This window comes from Rhea americana, unplaced genomic scaffold (assembly GCF_003343005.1).
Source record: "Rhea americana isolate MKP2758 unplaced genomic scaffold, rheAme1 scaffold_29, whole genome shotgun sequence".
Lineage (NCBI taxonomy): Eukaryota > Metazoa > Chordata > Aves > Rheiformes > Rheidae > Rhea > Rhea americana.
In genome coordinates, this window is record NW_028186412.1 from 6914788 (window position 1) to 6931789 (window position 17002).

At 35.5% G+C, this 17002-nt stretch overlaps 1 protein-coding gene across 1 annotated transcript in view; it reads left to right on the forward strand.

Moving 5' to 3' along the window:
- PARP4 (poly(ADP-ribose) polymerase family member 4) overlaps positions 1–17002 on the forward strand; it is a 47419-nt gene that overhangs the window by 13893 nt on the left and 16524 nt on the right. Inside the window, 14 exon segments of the mRNA XM_085309071.1 lie at positions 1158–1295; positions 2499–2597; positions 2811–2994; positions 3766–3922; positions 4429–4553; positions 8116–8247; positions 8431–8517; positions 9030–9194; positions 10089–10135; positions 11654–11735; positions 12169–12306; positions 14121–14316; positions 14511–14578; positions 16147–16334. Coding sequence (XP_085165197.1) covers positions 1158–1295; positions 2499–2597; positions 2811–2994; positions 3766–3922; positions 4429–4553; positions 8116–8247; positions 8431–8517; positions 9030–9194; positions 10089–10135; positions 11654–11735; positions 12169–12306; positions 14121–14316; positions 14511–14578; positions 16147–16334 — 1806 coding nt within the window.

Sequence of the window (17002 nt, forward strand, 5' to 3'; positions counted from 1 at the left end):
TGCAGTAGAAATGTATTGAAGGATCAGAGTCTAAGTAGGTCCYCCCCCCCCCCCYYMMMAAAAAAAAAAAAACACTTTACATAGCAGTTTCATAAATTAGGACATAAAATATCTACAATCCCTCACAACAGAAGCCATGAAGTTTGAATGAAGTATTCAAGAGTACAGAAGAATGCAAGTTCTGTTTACCAATATTATTTTAGCACTTAGGAACTCAAGTCTAACTGAAATTCACTGGGCCTTAAAAGTGTACCTGTTCGATTTATGCTTTTTAATTTCCAGGTAATACCTACTTTTGGTATCTATTCGTTGTGATCTATAAGCCCTCTTCTAAATTGCTTCTTAAATTCCGAAGCACATCATTGTGTCACAGTCAGGAGTTCCAGAATCCTGAATATTGTCTTATGAGTATTTCTTAAGGTGCAGGTGTCTTGACGCTGTTAAGCAGCTAGTCCTTAGTGCATAGTCGTATCTCTGAGGAAGTACGTTTCAAGGCTGCATACATACCAGGCTCCTTAATCGGAGGAAGGTAGTGAGTGAGCTGTTCTCCACCCAGGCCTTTCCACTGTAGCAAAAAAGAGAGAGAGAGATACTCACTGACTTGCTCAGTCCAGTAACTATGGTATGTAAAATGCATACATCTTGTTGAAGGTGGGATTGCAACCCAAATTTTTCTCCTCTCAGGTGTATTTTTTTAATTGGGAGGTCTAACTTACTACCTCCAAATAATTTGAATTGTGATGCTAAGATAAGTGCGTTATCTGAGTGTTCTCAGATTTTTTACTGCAAGGTAAGTCTACCTGTAAAGAAACTGGATGCTAATTAACTCAGAGCCACGTGGAGATGTATGGAGTTTTATATGTTATATCTTTGAATTTAGGTCCCAAAACATCAAATGAGATAATGTCATCTGAATTTAAGCATGGAAAAACACTTTTGTTTTATCTGTAAAAGTCTAAATAACACTTGATTTTAGTCACTAGGTTTTTAGTATCTCCAGTGATTTCAATAACTGCTGTTAGTTTTTTTCTCTAAAAGTTGCATTAAAAAAAAAGTTAATTTGAGACTTAGTCAGCCATTATCTCTATGTAGTAGATTGATCTTGAATGCACTTTCTCAGTCATATGATCTCAAAGATAACTTCAAATTCCTTACAGTGACTGTCCAGTGAGAATTTTGCAAGTATATAGAGTTGGCAGAATAGGTGAAACAGCAGAATTTCTGAGCAGTCTTGGAAATATTCAGTCTCTATTTCATGCATCACCTGTACGCAACTTTGTGGGAATTCTTTGCAGGTAAAAATTTACATTCTCTCTCTCTCTTTTTTTTTTTTTTTATTTGTGTGTGTGTGTGTGTGTGTGTGTGTGTGAAGCTGGATCAGGATTAATTATTTTCCTAAGTGTATTTTGACTTTATAAATTGCTTTTTGTAAAGCCCTTTTATGTAATGTTTAACCTGATTGTTTACTGTTAGCATCTATATAGATATGTCTGTACTTCTGCGGATGTCTAGATGCAAAATCAGTCTTTTTAATGTTGAATTTAATTATTCTCCGAGTGAGCTAGACTTGAGATGCAAGTATTTGGATATGATGGTGAGGAGAATGGTTTAAATCTACATGAAAGATAATAAAATGGACAGAGTAGGGACAATAATGGTTGTAAACAACTTATCCTGTGTTGCAGGAGGGGATTTCGTTGATGATGTCCTCTTTTTACCTCTATACATTATTTCTCCATGACCATTCTGTGATTGTTTAAAAATATGCCAATTTTTTGGAGTAACCTAACGTCTTATTCTATGACCAAATTTCATGGATTCTCTCAAACATGGCAATAATGTTCCTGGCTAAAATAATATAACCTAAAACTAAATTGTATTTAAATCCTCGTGATAGCATGTATGTGGTGAATACCAGATAATGAAAATTTACGGATGTTGAAAGGAGTCTGTCTGATGTATAATACCACCAAAACTAAATTTATTTCAAAAATCATATTAGCATTCTATTTTCCTCACACTGCAGACTTTACCTGTAAGTTACAAAACTGTTGAGCTTGCTTAAATATTTTATCTTTTTACATTCCTTTTATATTAAATGTTTATGTGGGCATCCATCAGTAATAGATCAAATGTCTTATAAAAAGTCTAAGATAGTATCTCTACACTAATACGTTTGCAAATCAAACATTTAAACTTTCCAAGTATCATTCCCCCCCCCATTCTGCCTTGAAAACATCATTTTTTACTTAGATGCGTTCTATTAAACACAGAAAAAGCAAACAATCTTTATTGCTTATATAATCAGTCTTGAGACTAATAATTCCCTTAGGATTAAAACAAAATACACTTTATAGAAATCACCCATAGAGACTCATGGAAGCCTGTTCATCAAAAAAAATCCCGTGTGATTCATTTTTGCACGATGTGAGTTAGACCAAATACTATATACAAAAACCAAATATTTTGTGGTGTTTTTTTTTTTCCCTCTCCTCTAGAGGACTCCTTATGCCAAAAGTGGTTGTTGAAGATCATGGCCAGGAAAGAACTGATGCTGGGAATCTGGGCAGTGGCATTTACTTCAGTGATTCTATTAGGTCTGAATGACTATGGTATCTTTTTTTATTTTGTCTTTTCTATATTCTTTAACTTTCCAAGCTAAATAAATACAATGTTTAATACTTGTGAGGTAACTTAATCGTAAAATTTATTCCTGTCCATTTTTCCAGAAATACTTGTGAATTCTTAAGCTTTTATGACATTTACATCAATTTTAATAAAATATCTCTATGACCTTTCTTTACATATAGTGCTAGCATTAAGTATTCTTCACCCAGTGTGATGGATGGAACTCGACTCCTGGCAGTTTGTGATGTGGCACTTGGCTCCTGCTTAGACTTGTATCAACGTAATTTTTCATTAAATAGTGCACCATCAGGTTATGACAGTGTGCATGGAGTCCGTAAAACAGCAGATATCTCTTCAGATTTTGAGGTACTGATCCTATAGTACTGGGAACTTGAGAAGACACTGAGTTTGGATATATTGTACCAGTGACAGATAATAGAAGGAATGTAACCTATGTTTCAGTTCAGACACTAAATCACTAGATAGTAATGAGTAAAATGACTATCTTATTAGCTGTAAAGTGCATATAAAACTTCTAAGGCTCTTTTTATTACTATTTGTAAGGAGATTTAAAAATTTTAAATTCTTGCAAGAAAAAAATAATTAAATTTTATAAGATAATATTCTTTATCTGAATTATTGTTAAAGTATCTGAGATTTGATATTGGAATTGTTATTCAAAAATGATATTCTACCTTGTATGGAATAAAAAGTAACCACCATGGAAGGTTCATTGTTTTGTAAGTGAACCCAACTGCTATGGTCCCTGTTTGTATTCAAATCTATACTCTAAGGCAGGGATGATAGCTGTACCAATGCACAATACAGTTGCTGACTAGGTATCCATCAAAGTTTGGATTTTAGGTGTTTTTTTCTTAATTCTTTTGAGGCATCTGCTTTAGAGAAAAGAGGAACTGTGGAGAATACAAAATAAGAGATGCAAATTGTATTATAGTGCTTAGAGGAGAAGGGAAAAAATGGAAGATTTTTATTATTTATCCAAGATGAATGTGCCATTTAGGTTCACATCTTAATCAATTTGCCTTTTTTTTTTTTTTTTTTTTTTTTTTTTTTTTTTTTTTTAAATAATACCTATGAGTTTCTTTTTCGTATAAAATGTCTTTCTTTTTCCACCAGGATGATGAATTTGTTGTATATAAAACCAATCAGGTTAAAATTAAATATGTTGTTAAGTTCTGTGTTGCTGAAGACCAAATAAAACCATTTCAGCCTGAAACTGGAGTAGAACAGGAGCAAGATCAGCCAGTGTCACAACATCCTTTACAGCATGAGAGTAAGAAATGTTTTCTGTTTATAACTTGATTTACTTCAAGAATATCCTAAATATTTATCAGAACCCTTTCTAGAGTACTTGTATGAAACTAACGTGTTAMTAAAAAATAATTTGCAGTTGATTTGCAGATGTTTCTAAATTAGACATCATGTGGTGTCTGAGTAGCATCTGTACAACAGATTTCCTAGAGGCATAATTACCGACAGCAGATGCATCTCCTTCTGTCAGTGTGTGTTTCAAGAGACCTAGCAGGAAATGCTTTTGAACAAACCATCAGGTAGTCTTAAATAATTCTAAACAAAGATTTTTAAGACCTTAAAGACCTATAATGCTTAGGTAGCATTAAAAYACAAGTACTCCTAATAAACTGAGTATTATTTTTAATTTGTGTTTTAAATTGCATAGATAAACATGGGCCATTGATGGGTAGGATTATTTTCAAACCTCCTTCCTGGATATGTATTTCAAAAGCTAACTTTCTAATCTTTCTTAAACTCTTTGTTTAGGCTATGCCCTACCAAGTGCAAATCTTGTGAACGCTGTAAAAACTGGTCTTCAGGACAGACTGGGAAATCCTGTCCCACTGAAAAGTATTAACATCAAGGGGAGAATAATAGACTTTGTAGCACAGGTAGAGTACACTACTTACTGTCCTTTTTCATTGTGAAGGCCTGAAATACTATTCCAATTGTTACATAGAGCTTTACAAAGAATCACAGAATGGTTTAGGTTAGAAGGGACCTCTGGAGGTCATCTAGTCCAACACCCCTGCTCAAGCAGAGTCACCTAGAACTTGTTAGACAGGATTGCATTCAGATAGGTTTGAATTATCTCCAGAGAAGGACCTCCTTGGGCAACCTGTGCCAGTGTTCTGTCGCTCTCACAGTGAAAAAGTTTTTCCTCATATTCAGATGGAACTTCTTGTGTTTCAGTTTGTGCTCATTGCTTCTTGCTCTGTCACTGGGCACCACTGAAAAGAGTCTGGCCCATCCTCTTTACACTCTCCCTTCAGTTACTTATATGCATTGATAAAATCCCTTCTCAGTCTTCTCTTCTGCAGGCTGAGCAGTCCCAGCTCTTGCAGCCTTTCCTCATAAGAGAGGTGCTGCAGTCCTCTAATCATCATTGTGGCCCTACTCTGCACTCTCTCCAGTAGTTCTGTGTCTCTCTTGTACTGGGGAGCCCAGAATTGGACACAGTACTCAAGATGAGGCCTCACCAGGGCTGAGTAGAGGAGGAGGATCACCTTTCTTGTCCTGCTGTCAACAGTCTTCCTAATGCACCCCAGGGTATCATTGGCCTTCATGGCCACAAGGACATGTTGGCTCATGGTCAACTTGTCATCCACCGGGACTCCCATCTCCTCTACAGAGCTGCTTTCCAGCAGGTCAACCTCCAACCTGTCCTGGTTCATGGGGTTATTCTTACAAGGCACAGGACCTTGCACTTGCCCTTGTTAAACTTCATGAAGTTCCTCTCTACCCAACTCTCCAGCCTGCCCAGGTCTCTCTGAATGGCAGCACAGCCCTCTGGTGGATCAGCCAGTCCTCCCAGCTTGGTATCATCAGCAAACCTGCTGTCCCTTCCTGCAGGTCATTGATGAAGAAGTTGACTGGCCCCAGTACTGAGCCCTGGGAGACACTGTCCTAATCACAGCTCTTCAAGCTCTGCCATTCAACCACTTCTTGATCCACCTCACCATCCACTCATCTAGCCCATGCCTTGTTAGCTTGCCTATGAGGATATTAAGTGAAACAATGTCAGAAGCCTTGCTGAAGTCAAGGTACACAACATCTCTGCTCTCCCGTCAGCCAGCCAGCCAGTCCTTCCATCAGAGAAGGCTATCAGAYTGGTTAAGCGGGATTTCCCCTTGGTGAGTCCACACTGACTACTCCTGATCACCTTCTTTTCTTCCATATGCTTAGAGATGACATCCAGGATGAGCTGTTCCATCACCTTTCCAGGGATGGAGGTGAGGCTGACACTGGCCTGTAGTTTCCTGAGTCCTCCTTCTTGCCCTGTTTGAAGACTGAAGTGACATTGGCTTTCTTCCTGTTCTCAGGCACCTTTCCTGTTCTCCAAGACCTTTCAAAGATGATGGAGAATGGCATAGCAATAACATCCACCATTTCCCTCAGCATTCATGGGTGCCTCMCATTGGTGCCCATGGATTTGTGGGTGTCAGGTTTGCCTAAATGATCTCTAATCCTTTCCTCCGCAACCAAAGGAAAGTCTTCCTTTCTCCAGACTTTCTCTCATGTGTGCCTCCAGGGTCAGGGATTCCTGAGAGCAGGCCTTAGCAGTAAAGACTGAAGCAAAGAAGGCATTCAGTAATTCTGCCTTCTCTGGATCCTTTGTCACCAGGAATATAAAGTTATTTAAAAAAGGGGGGAGGGAGGGGGCAATTCAATCTCTAAATGAAGATAAGTTCTGAAACTGAGAGAAAGCAGATTTTTTTCTTAGAAGTATAGAATCACAGAATGGTTGAGGTTAGAAGGGACCTGTGGAGATCATCTGGTCTAAACCCACTACTCAAGCAGGGTCACCTAGAGCACGTTGCACGGGATCGCATCCAGGTAGGTTCTCAATATCTCCAGAGAAGGAGATTTCACAGGTTGTTGAATATGAGGAAAAATTTCTTTATCACCTTCACAGTAAGTTCTTCCTCATACTCAACAGAACGCCAAAAACACTTTGGTCAGTGAAAGACTTGGCTTTATTTTTCAGAGKTTTTTTTTTTTTCTGATTCTGTCATCTAGTCACCATTGAAAAGAAATATTTTGCAGCAGCTTACACATTTTCTTCTCTATTGAAGACTTTCTTGCTAATCTATTGGCTAACTGAATTAGAAACCAGTAAGAAATGTGTGGTATGATTAAAGGTCTCTGGATTTACATTTCTGTGATTGGTTTTAATTTTGGTTAGGTAACCTAAATTAGCTGTCTCAAGTAAAAAGAACTTGCTATTCTAACCTGGAAATTAGCTAATAAAAGTTAGCCAATCAAAGTTAAGGGCTCACCTTATTTTTTTTAATATATATGCGCTGCAAACACATTTTGTCACATGAAGTCATTGGTTTTTTTTCCTATCCTGCTGTGTAATTCCACAGTTCTTCCCTTGCAACTGAGTTCTGTATAGACTGATCTCAATCATGCTAGTTCTATTGAACTCTGGCATGTGTGTCTCACTGCACAAGAATCTGTTTTCAGAGTTTTCTAGTGCCAAAGTAGCTTCTTAAAAGCAAATTATGTTTTATTAGTTGCTAAAGCCTTAGTAAAGAAAGCAGGGAAAAAAACGGGAGGAGGGGGGAACGTTTTAAAGAATCTTCTTCAGATGAGCCTGTGCTTATATTATTTTGACACCTGCARCTGTTGTCTGGTTAGTCAGATTCCTTCAAGCAACTGTTCTCCTCATGAGAGGATGTCTTTTTTTAGTCTTCTTGTTTTTCTTCAGAAATGAATTACTATCCAATGACATCTGTTCTATAACCCAATCTACCAAAGCAGAAAATAGCCTCTAAGGCTGAGGAACAGAGCATAAATCAGAAATCATCAGACAAGGGACAACAAAAGTGCCAGCAAAGGGAGATGAGGAATTTCTGCCATCTTGTTAGGTCACGAGAAGTGAACAGAAGAACAGATGTAGGAAGGAAGTCGGATAATCTGCCACCTCAGAGACAGAAATTCTGTCTTTAGAAGATATGCCCTACACATATAGAAGCAATACTGGCTTTTCCACACACCCTTTTCAGTATATCTTTAAAATAGACTTTTTTTTTTTTTTGAAGATTTACTCTTCCTTCTTGTTTAGTCTTTATGAGCTTGAAACTGTTTTAGACATACTGCAATGGTAGCTTTTTAATGTGGACTACTCTTTTGTGAAGAGTAGCTTGACAGCTCTAGCTCTGCCAGCACACTAAATAACCTTTAGAAGGCCATAGTTTACTTTTCTTCAAGAAGAGATTCAGAGATTAAAAGTTCCACAGTTCCTTGCATGTTTCTGGATGTACCTGTTCCTCAAACACTACGTTCATTTAGTGGCTTTACATTCATTTCTAATATACATAAGTATTCCAGTTAGGGCATACTTACTGTCATTTTGCAGTACAAAGCAGTTACGGTGTTACACTTGAAGTATTGCTGTTTTTGTGATATCTTAATATTACAGAATTATGAAAGAAATGTTCATTTCAGGTAGTGATGTTTCAGACTTACACCAATCAAAACAGTAGTCCAATAGAAGCTAAATATGTCTTTCCTTTGGATGATAAAGCTGCTGTGTGTGGATTTGAAGCCTTTATCAATGGAAAACACATCATTGGAGAGGTAAAATGATACTGCACTTTGCATCCAAGCTCAAGATTTGAAAGCACTTAATTTTATTTTTTCTCAAGTTTTTTGTTGTTACCATTTGATTGGATTTCAAGGTAGTCAAGTCATTTCAAGTAATATCGTGTAAATGTTCTATTATATACATGAAATAACTTATTTTGGAACAATCTTTCATAGGTTAAAGAAAAGAAACAAGCACATAGGGAGTATAGCAAAGCTATCAGTCAGGGTGATGGAGCTTATCTAATGGACCAGGATGCACCGGTATGTTGAATATGGTGGTTTGTTTACCTATATGAAAATTTTATAATGGTCAAATTACAGATAGATTATCTGGACATGAGTGAATATTCCCATTGAAATATTCACAGAATCATGTGTTTATTGGGAAGTTCCTTTTAATTTGAATTTATTTAGACTGTACATATGATCACTTTTTAAAACTGGTGTTTTTTCTTTTAATATGTCCTGCACCTTATATAAGATATTTCTCTTTCAGGAGTTTTTATTTATAAAAAAGCAAAAAATGTAAAAATTTTTTTTGTAAAAGTGTATTTTTTTTGTTATTATTGATCAGTTTTGCCCAGAAATGTTAAAGAACTGTCAAAAGTTTATCATTTCAAATCGTATTTTCTGTGGTAGCATGGGCTTAGTGTAAGTAAAAAAACAACTAAACTTTTTTTTTGGGGGGGGGGGGAGGCGGAGGAATGCAGGCTTTAACTTTCATTAAAGCTAGCTCTCCTTTCCTCTTCCCCACTCCCCTTCTTTTTTCTTAGGATATTTTTGTAATAAGTGTTGGAAACTTACCTCCCAACTCTACAGTTCTCATCAAAATCTCCTATATCACTGAACTGAGTTTTCATAATGGTTGTATCTCCTTTTATTTGCCTGCTTCTGTGTCACCATGGCAACAGGACAAAGCATTAAATGAGAACACACAGGTTTGTTAAAAGTCTTAAAATAGCATCTTCCACATCTTTTTGTTTTGAAGCAGAGGTTCTATGCTTAGCAGAYTGTAATTACTCAAGAGACTGCTGTACAATCATGATTACTTTCCGTTTAATCTCTTTCTAAAAGATAATTGCTTGTAACCTTTCTTGTCATAACAAGGGTGTCAAAAACAGTGTGAGCACAAACTTAAGCAGGAGTGCTGCAATCAATAGAAAGCCTCTAACTATCTCTAAGGATTTATTTGCACCTGTCAGAAAACTGACTTGAGTTGAAATATATTATGGATAGATGTCATATTTTGTTTTGCATAATCTGGTATTTCTATGCTGCTGTTCCTCCTGCACGAGATGTTTGCAGACATACAGAATACATCTGTTTGCAAGAGACACACTGTATCTCCATCATGGAACAACATTTGAGCATCTGCTAAACACACTGCTGTTACCCTCTGCTTCATGGACAAGGTTGCCTGTCCATTTCCCTGGATGCCCTTGATGGCTCCAGAGTTCTCCAGGTGGGAGGGGAGGTCATCTCTGTGCATCTTAAATGCTGACAAAGAGACAGAGATGGTTCTTCGGTTCTTTGTGGTACTAGCTCCTCTGAAATCATACAGCTGTATCAGATTTGTGACTGTTAAATAATCATGCCTTCTTCTTCAAAGTTGTATTATACTGAGTTCTGCAGTTTAAGCATGATAGAGAAGCATATGCAGATTCATCTGAATTTTAGCTACTGTTATGCTCAGATAATAACATCTATATGACTATATGAAGTAGTGGGAGTTCCATGCAATCCCAGTTTAGCAACATAATACAAGAAAGTGGAGTACCATACAAGTATTTTGTAAATGATGCAGTTTAAAAGTTCTCTTTTTTATTTTGTAGGATACAGTAAAAAAGGTTTGTGTTAAACAAGTAGATACACAAAAGAAGTAAGTTGTTTTCATTAATATTAATCTGCTTTATTGTCAGTACTTTAGATCATTATATTAAAACATCATTTAAAATTAACTTTTTGTATGGAAATTGTGATGTTAGCATAATCAAGAGATTAAAGTATTTTCACTTTTCAGTATCTCTGTTGTTATTCTTAGCTATTATCCTAAGGGATGATATTAGGGAATAGGGGAAAGTAATTTTTAATTGAGCATCATTCTTTTTTTCTTCACTAAATACTTCATTTTACTTCTTTTACTAAGGATTTTGTATAAATTCCCAAGTCATATAACCTAGTGAGCCTGTATGATCTTTGTATTTTCAGTATCATTGTACTTAATACTTTAGCCTTTCTTTACATTTGCATTTTAAATAAATATTCACAATCATTTGAAACTATGATATTATTAGTAAAGTAATACTTCTTGGAATTTGATTATTATAGTTGTATTTCCTGTAACACTTCACAGGTGGCCATTCTCAACCAAAATCAAAAGCCATGCAGGTAGCAATACTTTGCTCTGGTAAATATGCCAGAGACAGCAAGACAGCTACTCTTGAAGGAATTGACTTTTTTAAAAAAAAGAGAGAGAGAGAGAGAGAGAGAGAGAGAGAGAGAGAGAGAGAGAGAAGGGCTTCTCATGAGCATGTCCTGTTTTTTTTCTCTTCTATCTGCAAAGCAAGCATAAAACTACATCTGCTAAAATTTTCTCAAGTTTTATTTAATCTTAAATAGTGTTTTCTATTTTGGTTTTGTTCAATATATTTACTACTTGTTAATAGAAATATTGTACTGCTGGGCTAAAGGTTTGATGCTGTTTCTGCCATATATCAGGAATAAATTAACCAATTCATATAATAGGCATCTAGCTGTAAAAAAAAAAAAAATAAATTATAATACAATTTTCAATTGATATAAAGGAAAAATTCAACTGGAAAAACTAGGAAACACTTAAAAAAAAGATATTGTGTGAGAAAGGAGATTAGGTATCTCAGGGACAGAAAATACCATCTGACAAACTGTTTTTTTTTTAATCTGGCTACAAAATAAACTGACAAGAACCAATGACTGAAATCTGAATGAGAAAAAAGGCTGTGCACTTTAACAATGAGGACTGGAACAGTCAGCTAAAGGAAGTTACGAACTTGCTCTCTCTGAAATCCAGATTGGTTGTCTGTTAGGAATTTATGGTCATCTGTTAGGAAGTTATGCTTTAGACAAATAAAACAGTAGGCTAAATGAAGGGAAAATTGGGTAAAATGCTAGTGTGTTATAGAGATCATGTCAAGTAACTTGTTGATCACTTCTGGCCTTTGTAGGTAAATCAGTAAGGTTATTTTTTGAGTATTCTGGGGACAGAAACTTGTCTAAGTAGTTCTCTATTCTACACTTCTATCTGAAGAGTTAATAAGGACAGGAAACATAGCTCATTCTCATAGAGATGTCATGGCATGCAGATTAAATATCTTCTCTTCTAGAATGCTATTTGATCACTTCCTTTCTCTTTATCTAGTATATTCTCCTTGGACATGTCTGTTGAGATGCCATACAGCATTGAATGCATACATAGTTGGACGCACAGACTTAAAATAAAGGTAAATTAATTTCACTTTTAACTGTGTCTCTGCCTTAGCAATTCTGCTGTGTATTTAAAAAGGACATTTTATGCTAGGAGGTGTGTGTACTAGATTTGTCTGGTTTGTACAGAGGGTTCATTCTGCAGACTAATTGTTCTTGTCTCAGATAAAAACTTTTCTTGTGCTTGAAGCTTTAAAATGCCTTAAAAACTTATATTTTAAAATACATTCAAGAAAATGAATGATATTACATAAATAGAAACTACATCTTATAAACTTGGTATAACCCTCTTAGCAAAAATCTTCAGACCTATTCATTAAACTTGCTATCTTCGTTCCTTGTCCTCACAAATCACAAGTGTGTTTTAAAACATGCTGTTTGGTATAAGTAATTACCATTTACTGTACTATTATTGTTAAATAAATATTTAAATGACTTTTTTTTTTCTAGAAAACAGATTGCAAGGCTGTAATTAAGACTGAAGAGAACAGCTTTTTGGACATCTGTGGGTTTGCTCTAGAAGTCTGGATTTCTCAAGTCTATCTACCCCGAATGTGGGTAGAGAAGCATCCCAGCAAAAGGAGTGAGGTACGGTAGTTGTGGGCATGACCGAAGTTCCAAGACTGAAAGCACATGCTATTATACTCTTCCTGAGGCAATACTAAAATATAATAGACAGAAACAATTTCTTTCTGATGGGTAAAAGATGAACAATTTCACATCATTGGCAGTGTTCAGTTTGCTCCCCTCCTCCCCAAGCTGAGTATTCTCCAAAAATTTAAATTGCTTAGAATCTTATCCCTTTGTTTTATCCTTTGTCTTGTAATAGAGTAAATGTTGACGTGTATTTTGAATACTCTGTCTAACCATATTTCTGTTAAAATGCTTTTTTTCTCTAACTGCTGTGTTGCAGTTAGTATTTCACAAAAATGCAGCTACAGTGTTTGATGCAGACATTGCATGGCTGAGGTAGAATTAAGTAGCTTCAGTGTCATACAGTTGCTATAATGATTTAAAAATAAGCAGCATTTTAAGCTACTTTGTTCTCCAGACCATTATATAGAAAACATAAGAAATCAGCCAAAAAAAAAATCTAGAATTTTTAGAAAAAAATAAATTTGCGGGACTACATTTACAACACACACAGAAATGTTTATATAATCTGCAAGTGTTTTATTTTAAGGGACTTGGCCTTTCTAGATGATTTCACATTCTGATGTAGTTCTTACTGATGCAGTGGTTATTTGCGAAAGCATTTAATCTTTTTCACTAATAAGTAAAAGAGAAATAGACAGCAGTTTCCCAGCTTCATGTTTCCTAGAAGCAGATGTGGTTGAAGCTGCGACCATGTCATGAAGAGCCCATCATCAGCCCTGGGAAACATTAAGCAAAGATTAGGGAAGAAAGGATGGGTTGATTCAACCTCTTTTGTCTTTACTGGCAGTAACTCCTTGCCTCAGAAATAAATTTAAAGCTTAAGAGTGTATCTTTAAATATGTGATTCCAGGTTAATATAAACTGCCTCATTCCCCTGTGTTTTTGTGTGAACACTGTGATAAGATTGGAGTCCCTGGCACTTTTAGCTATTTTCAGCTGCTGCTTATCGAAATTTTTTCTTAAATAAGACAAAATGCTGCAGAGGTGACATGTAAAGTCTTAGTGTTACCAATCCTGTTAACCCAGTGTTGAAATTGATTGAAACAAATAAAATGACAGATTAGATTCTTTTCTTTTATAGTTATGTCTGGTTATGTCTTTTATGTTCTTCCTCTTAATCAGAGCCCTTTGTTTAAAGGGATTAGCTCAGGGATTACTTTCTGATGACTACAGTAATACTGATATACCCCTGAGATGTGAAGAAAGAAATAAATTTCTATTTATGTTTCTAGCCTGCAAAGCTTTCCTTCCTATTGGAGAGCCCTTCACTCGGTCAAGCATTTTATTGTTTCACTTTTTGAAACATTTGGTTTGAGAGGTGTTGTTTTTTTTATATATTCCCTCTGTTCCTAAAGAGGGCAATGTGCTTTTTTTCTGCTTTACGTATTTTTTTAGTTCCACTAACCTTCTCACAAACTGATGATGGCAGTGATGATTGTAAGACAAAATATCTGGGATACTTTTTACTTTCTAACTTGGAGAAGGGAATCCAGTGCTGATTGCAAAAGGATGAATTGGATAGGAACAAAAAACCCACAAAATTCCTTCTCCAGTTTTTCATTTGAGACCAGGTAAAAAACAGGAAGGCTGTGCTTTTCAAGTATTAAGAATAAATGAAATGTATTTGCTAAAACTTTGATATATGGTTATATTCTGCTTTCATTACATCATAAGAAAATTTAAGTACACTTTGACTGAAGTAACATTTGTCCRCTGCAATGATGATCTTGCTTTTCTCTCCTCAGGCTTGCATGCTAGTATTYCAACCAGAGTTTGTAACATCATCTGAAGAAGTGCAGCTGACCAGTGAAATTATTATTTGCTTAGATTGCTCCAATTCCATGGCAGGTTCAGCCTTAAAGCAAGCCAAGCAGATTGCTTTACATGCTTTGGAACAGCTTTCTTTAAGACAAAGAGTGAATGTCGTCAAATTTGGCACAAGTAAGTTTCTTTGTTTCTTTTTTAAATGAGAGCCACTTTTTACTTTCTTACCGTGACTAAACTGTAGTCTGGAACACCTAGTAATGTGGAATACTTCTACTCTGATATTCTAGTCATAAAACTTAAACTTTATTTCCATAATGTTGCCAGATGCTTAATATTTTAATACTGTTAATATCAACCTTTATTCACAGATTTCATAGAGTCTTCATTTTCAGAGAACATCTTGGATGATCTGGCATCACTGAAGGAGTTTATTACAGTAAGTAAAATAATTTGATTGTATTCTAATGAACACTTCTTTGCAAGGAATACTCATCACTGTAAAACACAAATTTTCTTCTATTTAATTTTTTTCTAGACCAACATCTTGAGTTTTTTTCTATAATTTAGTCTATTTGAAATCTGTTTGCCCTAGAAACAAGCACAGGCATATCTGAATATTAATTCCAGTTTGATTTTAAGTGACTGCTTAAGTGGTTATTTTGAAGCTCGGTAGATATCCGTGTTAGGACATTTTTCAGTGTTTCTCCCTAAATGTACCTTTTTGAGTTTCATGTCTCTCCATTGCCTGCTTAAAGCAGAAGAGAAGAAACGATAGATTTCCTTCTGGAAATCCATAATTTGTAAGTGAAGACAGCATTTAGAGCCTAAAGCACTTTTAGTGAAAAGAAAAATACTTTTGACTCCAAAAGATATGAACTGTTTAGGACAGCAGTTTTTTGTTAGTACTGAATCTTATTGCCAAATACAGACTTCTCATCTGCAGCTAAAGCTTCTTGATGCTAGCATAACATACTAACATGGCACAAGTAAGTGTGCCATACTTATACTAACGTACTGGATACTAACATATGGATATCCTAAAAATGGGGTGATAAGGTGGCAGATGGTGTTCAATGCAAAGTAACGCAAAGGGGACAACACCACTAATTATACATACAAAATACGGGGCTTCACCCAGGAGAGATGTTGGAGCCACTGTGGTAGCCCTTTTTTTAACAGTGGCATAATACTCAGCAGCAGTCAACAAGATAAACAGTTAGGTAGCTGCATGAATTATTCTGTTATCTTGAATACTGTAAGCTCCTCTGGTCACTCCATGTTGGAGAGCGGACCTAGAAAAGGTACGGAGACAGAAAACAAAGACGATATGAAAGACGTGCTGTGCAAAAAAAAAAAAAAGAACTCTTAATAGTTTTTTAAGCCTTTATTGCATCCTTTTTCAGTTGTCTCTTTTTCAGGATAAATGGACAGAAAAAGGAGAATGGGGATGGTTATTTACTGTTTCTCACATCGTAAGGATCATAGGATGTGCAGTGAGATCAAGCAGCGGATTGAAAAACAAAAATGAAGTAGTCTTCTTCATACATTCAGTAAATAGTGGACCTTCATGTCATGTGATAGTGTTGAGGCTAGAACTAATTGAGTTCAGGAAGTAGGTTGGGGCATTAGAAAACAGAACTTACGTGTGTAGCTCTTAGACGTGATAGTCTGGATAAAAACGCTAGTTCAAGAAATCCCTAAACTACTGATTACTGAAAGCTCTGAGAATATTTCACAAAAAGAATTTACCATGTTTCTTGCATATTTTTTCCTAAGCATCCTTTTGTCTAAACCAGAGAAGATACAGAACTAGATGGACCCAAGCTCTAGCTCTAATAATAATAATTATAAAAAAGCAGGAACAGAATAAAATTTAAGAATTAATTATCTTTTTTAAAATAGCATATATTGCATAATTTCAAATTTATTTCATTATACACATTTTCTAGTTTCCAAATGCAAATGATTAAGTTCAAACTAAAATTGTATTACTTTACTTTTCAGTCTGCTACTGCAACATTGGGAAACACTGATTTATGGAAGGCTTTACGTTACTTTAGCCTGCTTTTTCCTTCTCAAGGACAGCGTAACATTCTTCTTATATCTGATGGACACATTCAGAATGAGAGTGTGACCTTTCAGATTGTGAAAGATAATGTCCAACATACCAGGTTATTTACGTGTGGGGTTGGGTAAGTACAAAGTTAGCTAGCAATTGTGTTGTGTTTAAAATCATTGATAATTTATTTGAAGCAAGAGTTTAATGGGTTGAGAACTGTCAGATGCCAGTGTGTGCTGTATTAAATATACATGTATGCATAGATTAAATGCAGAAATATTTGTGTGTGTTAAGTCAATTTTGTGTGCAAGTAGTCGTGTTCATATCTTTCTTTATGACAACTTTACTTTTTAAAAATACTTACTCAGATATTCTCCAATTATATTTCTTAAACTTTGAAGTTCATATTTTGGGAGTCTCATTTTAATAGTACAATTTCAGTATAACATTAAGATAGTTGCATAATATAATTTTATGGTATTTGTTTTAACAGAATTATATCTTAAGTAGTACTATAATACAAAACTCTGTAATTTTATAATTTAATTTTTCGCTTGTTTTGTAAGGTAATAACTTAAAGAGAAATGACAATAGCTTACCAGTGTGAGCACTTACCTGTAGAGATTCCCAAACCTGTGGTACATGCATCACTGCTAGAATGCAATCTACTGCAAAATGATGTAAAAATAAACCTCTTCTACCCCAAAACAGCCTTTGCCTTTCACCAGGCAAGATAGAGTGTGACTGTTTCTGTACAGTCAATGCTTTCAATACAGCCAACTTCACGCTTTTTCCAGTCAA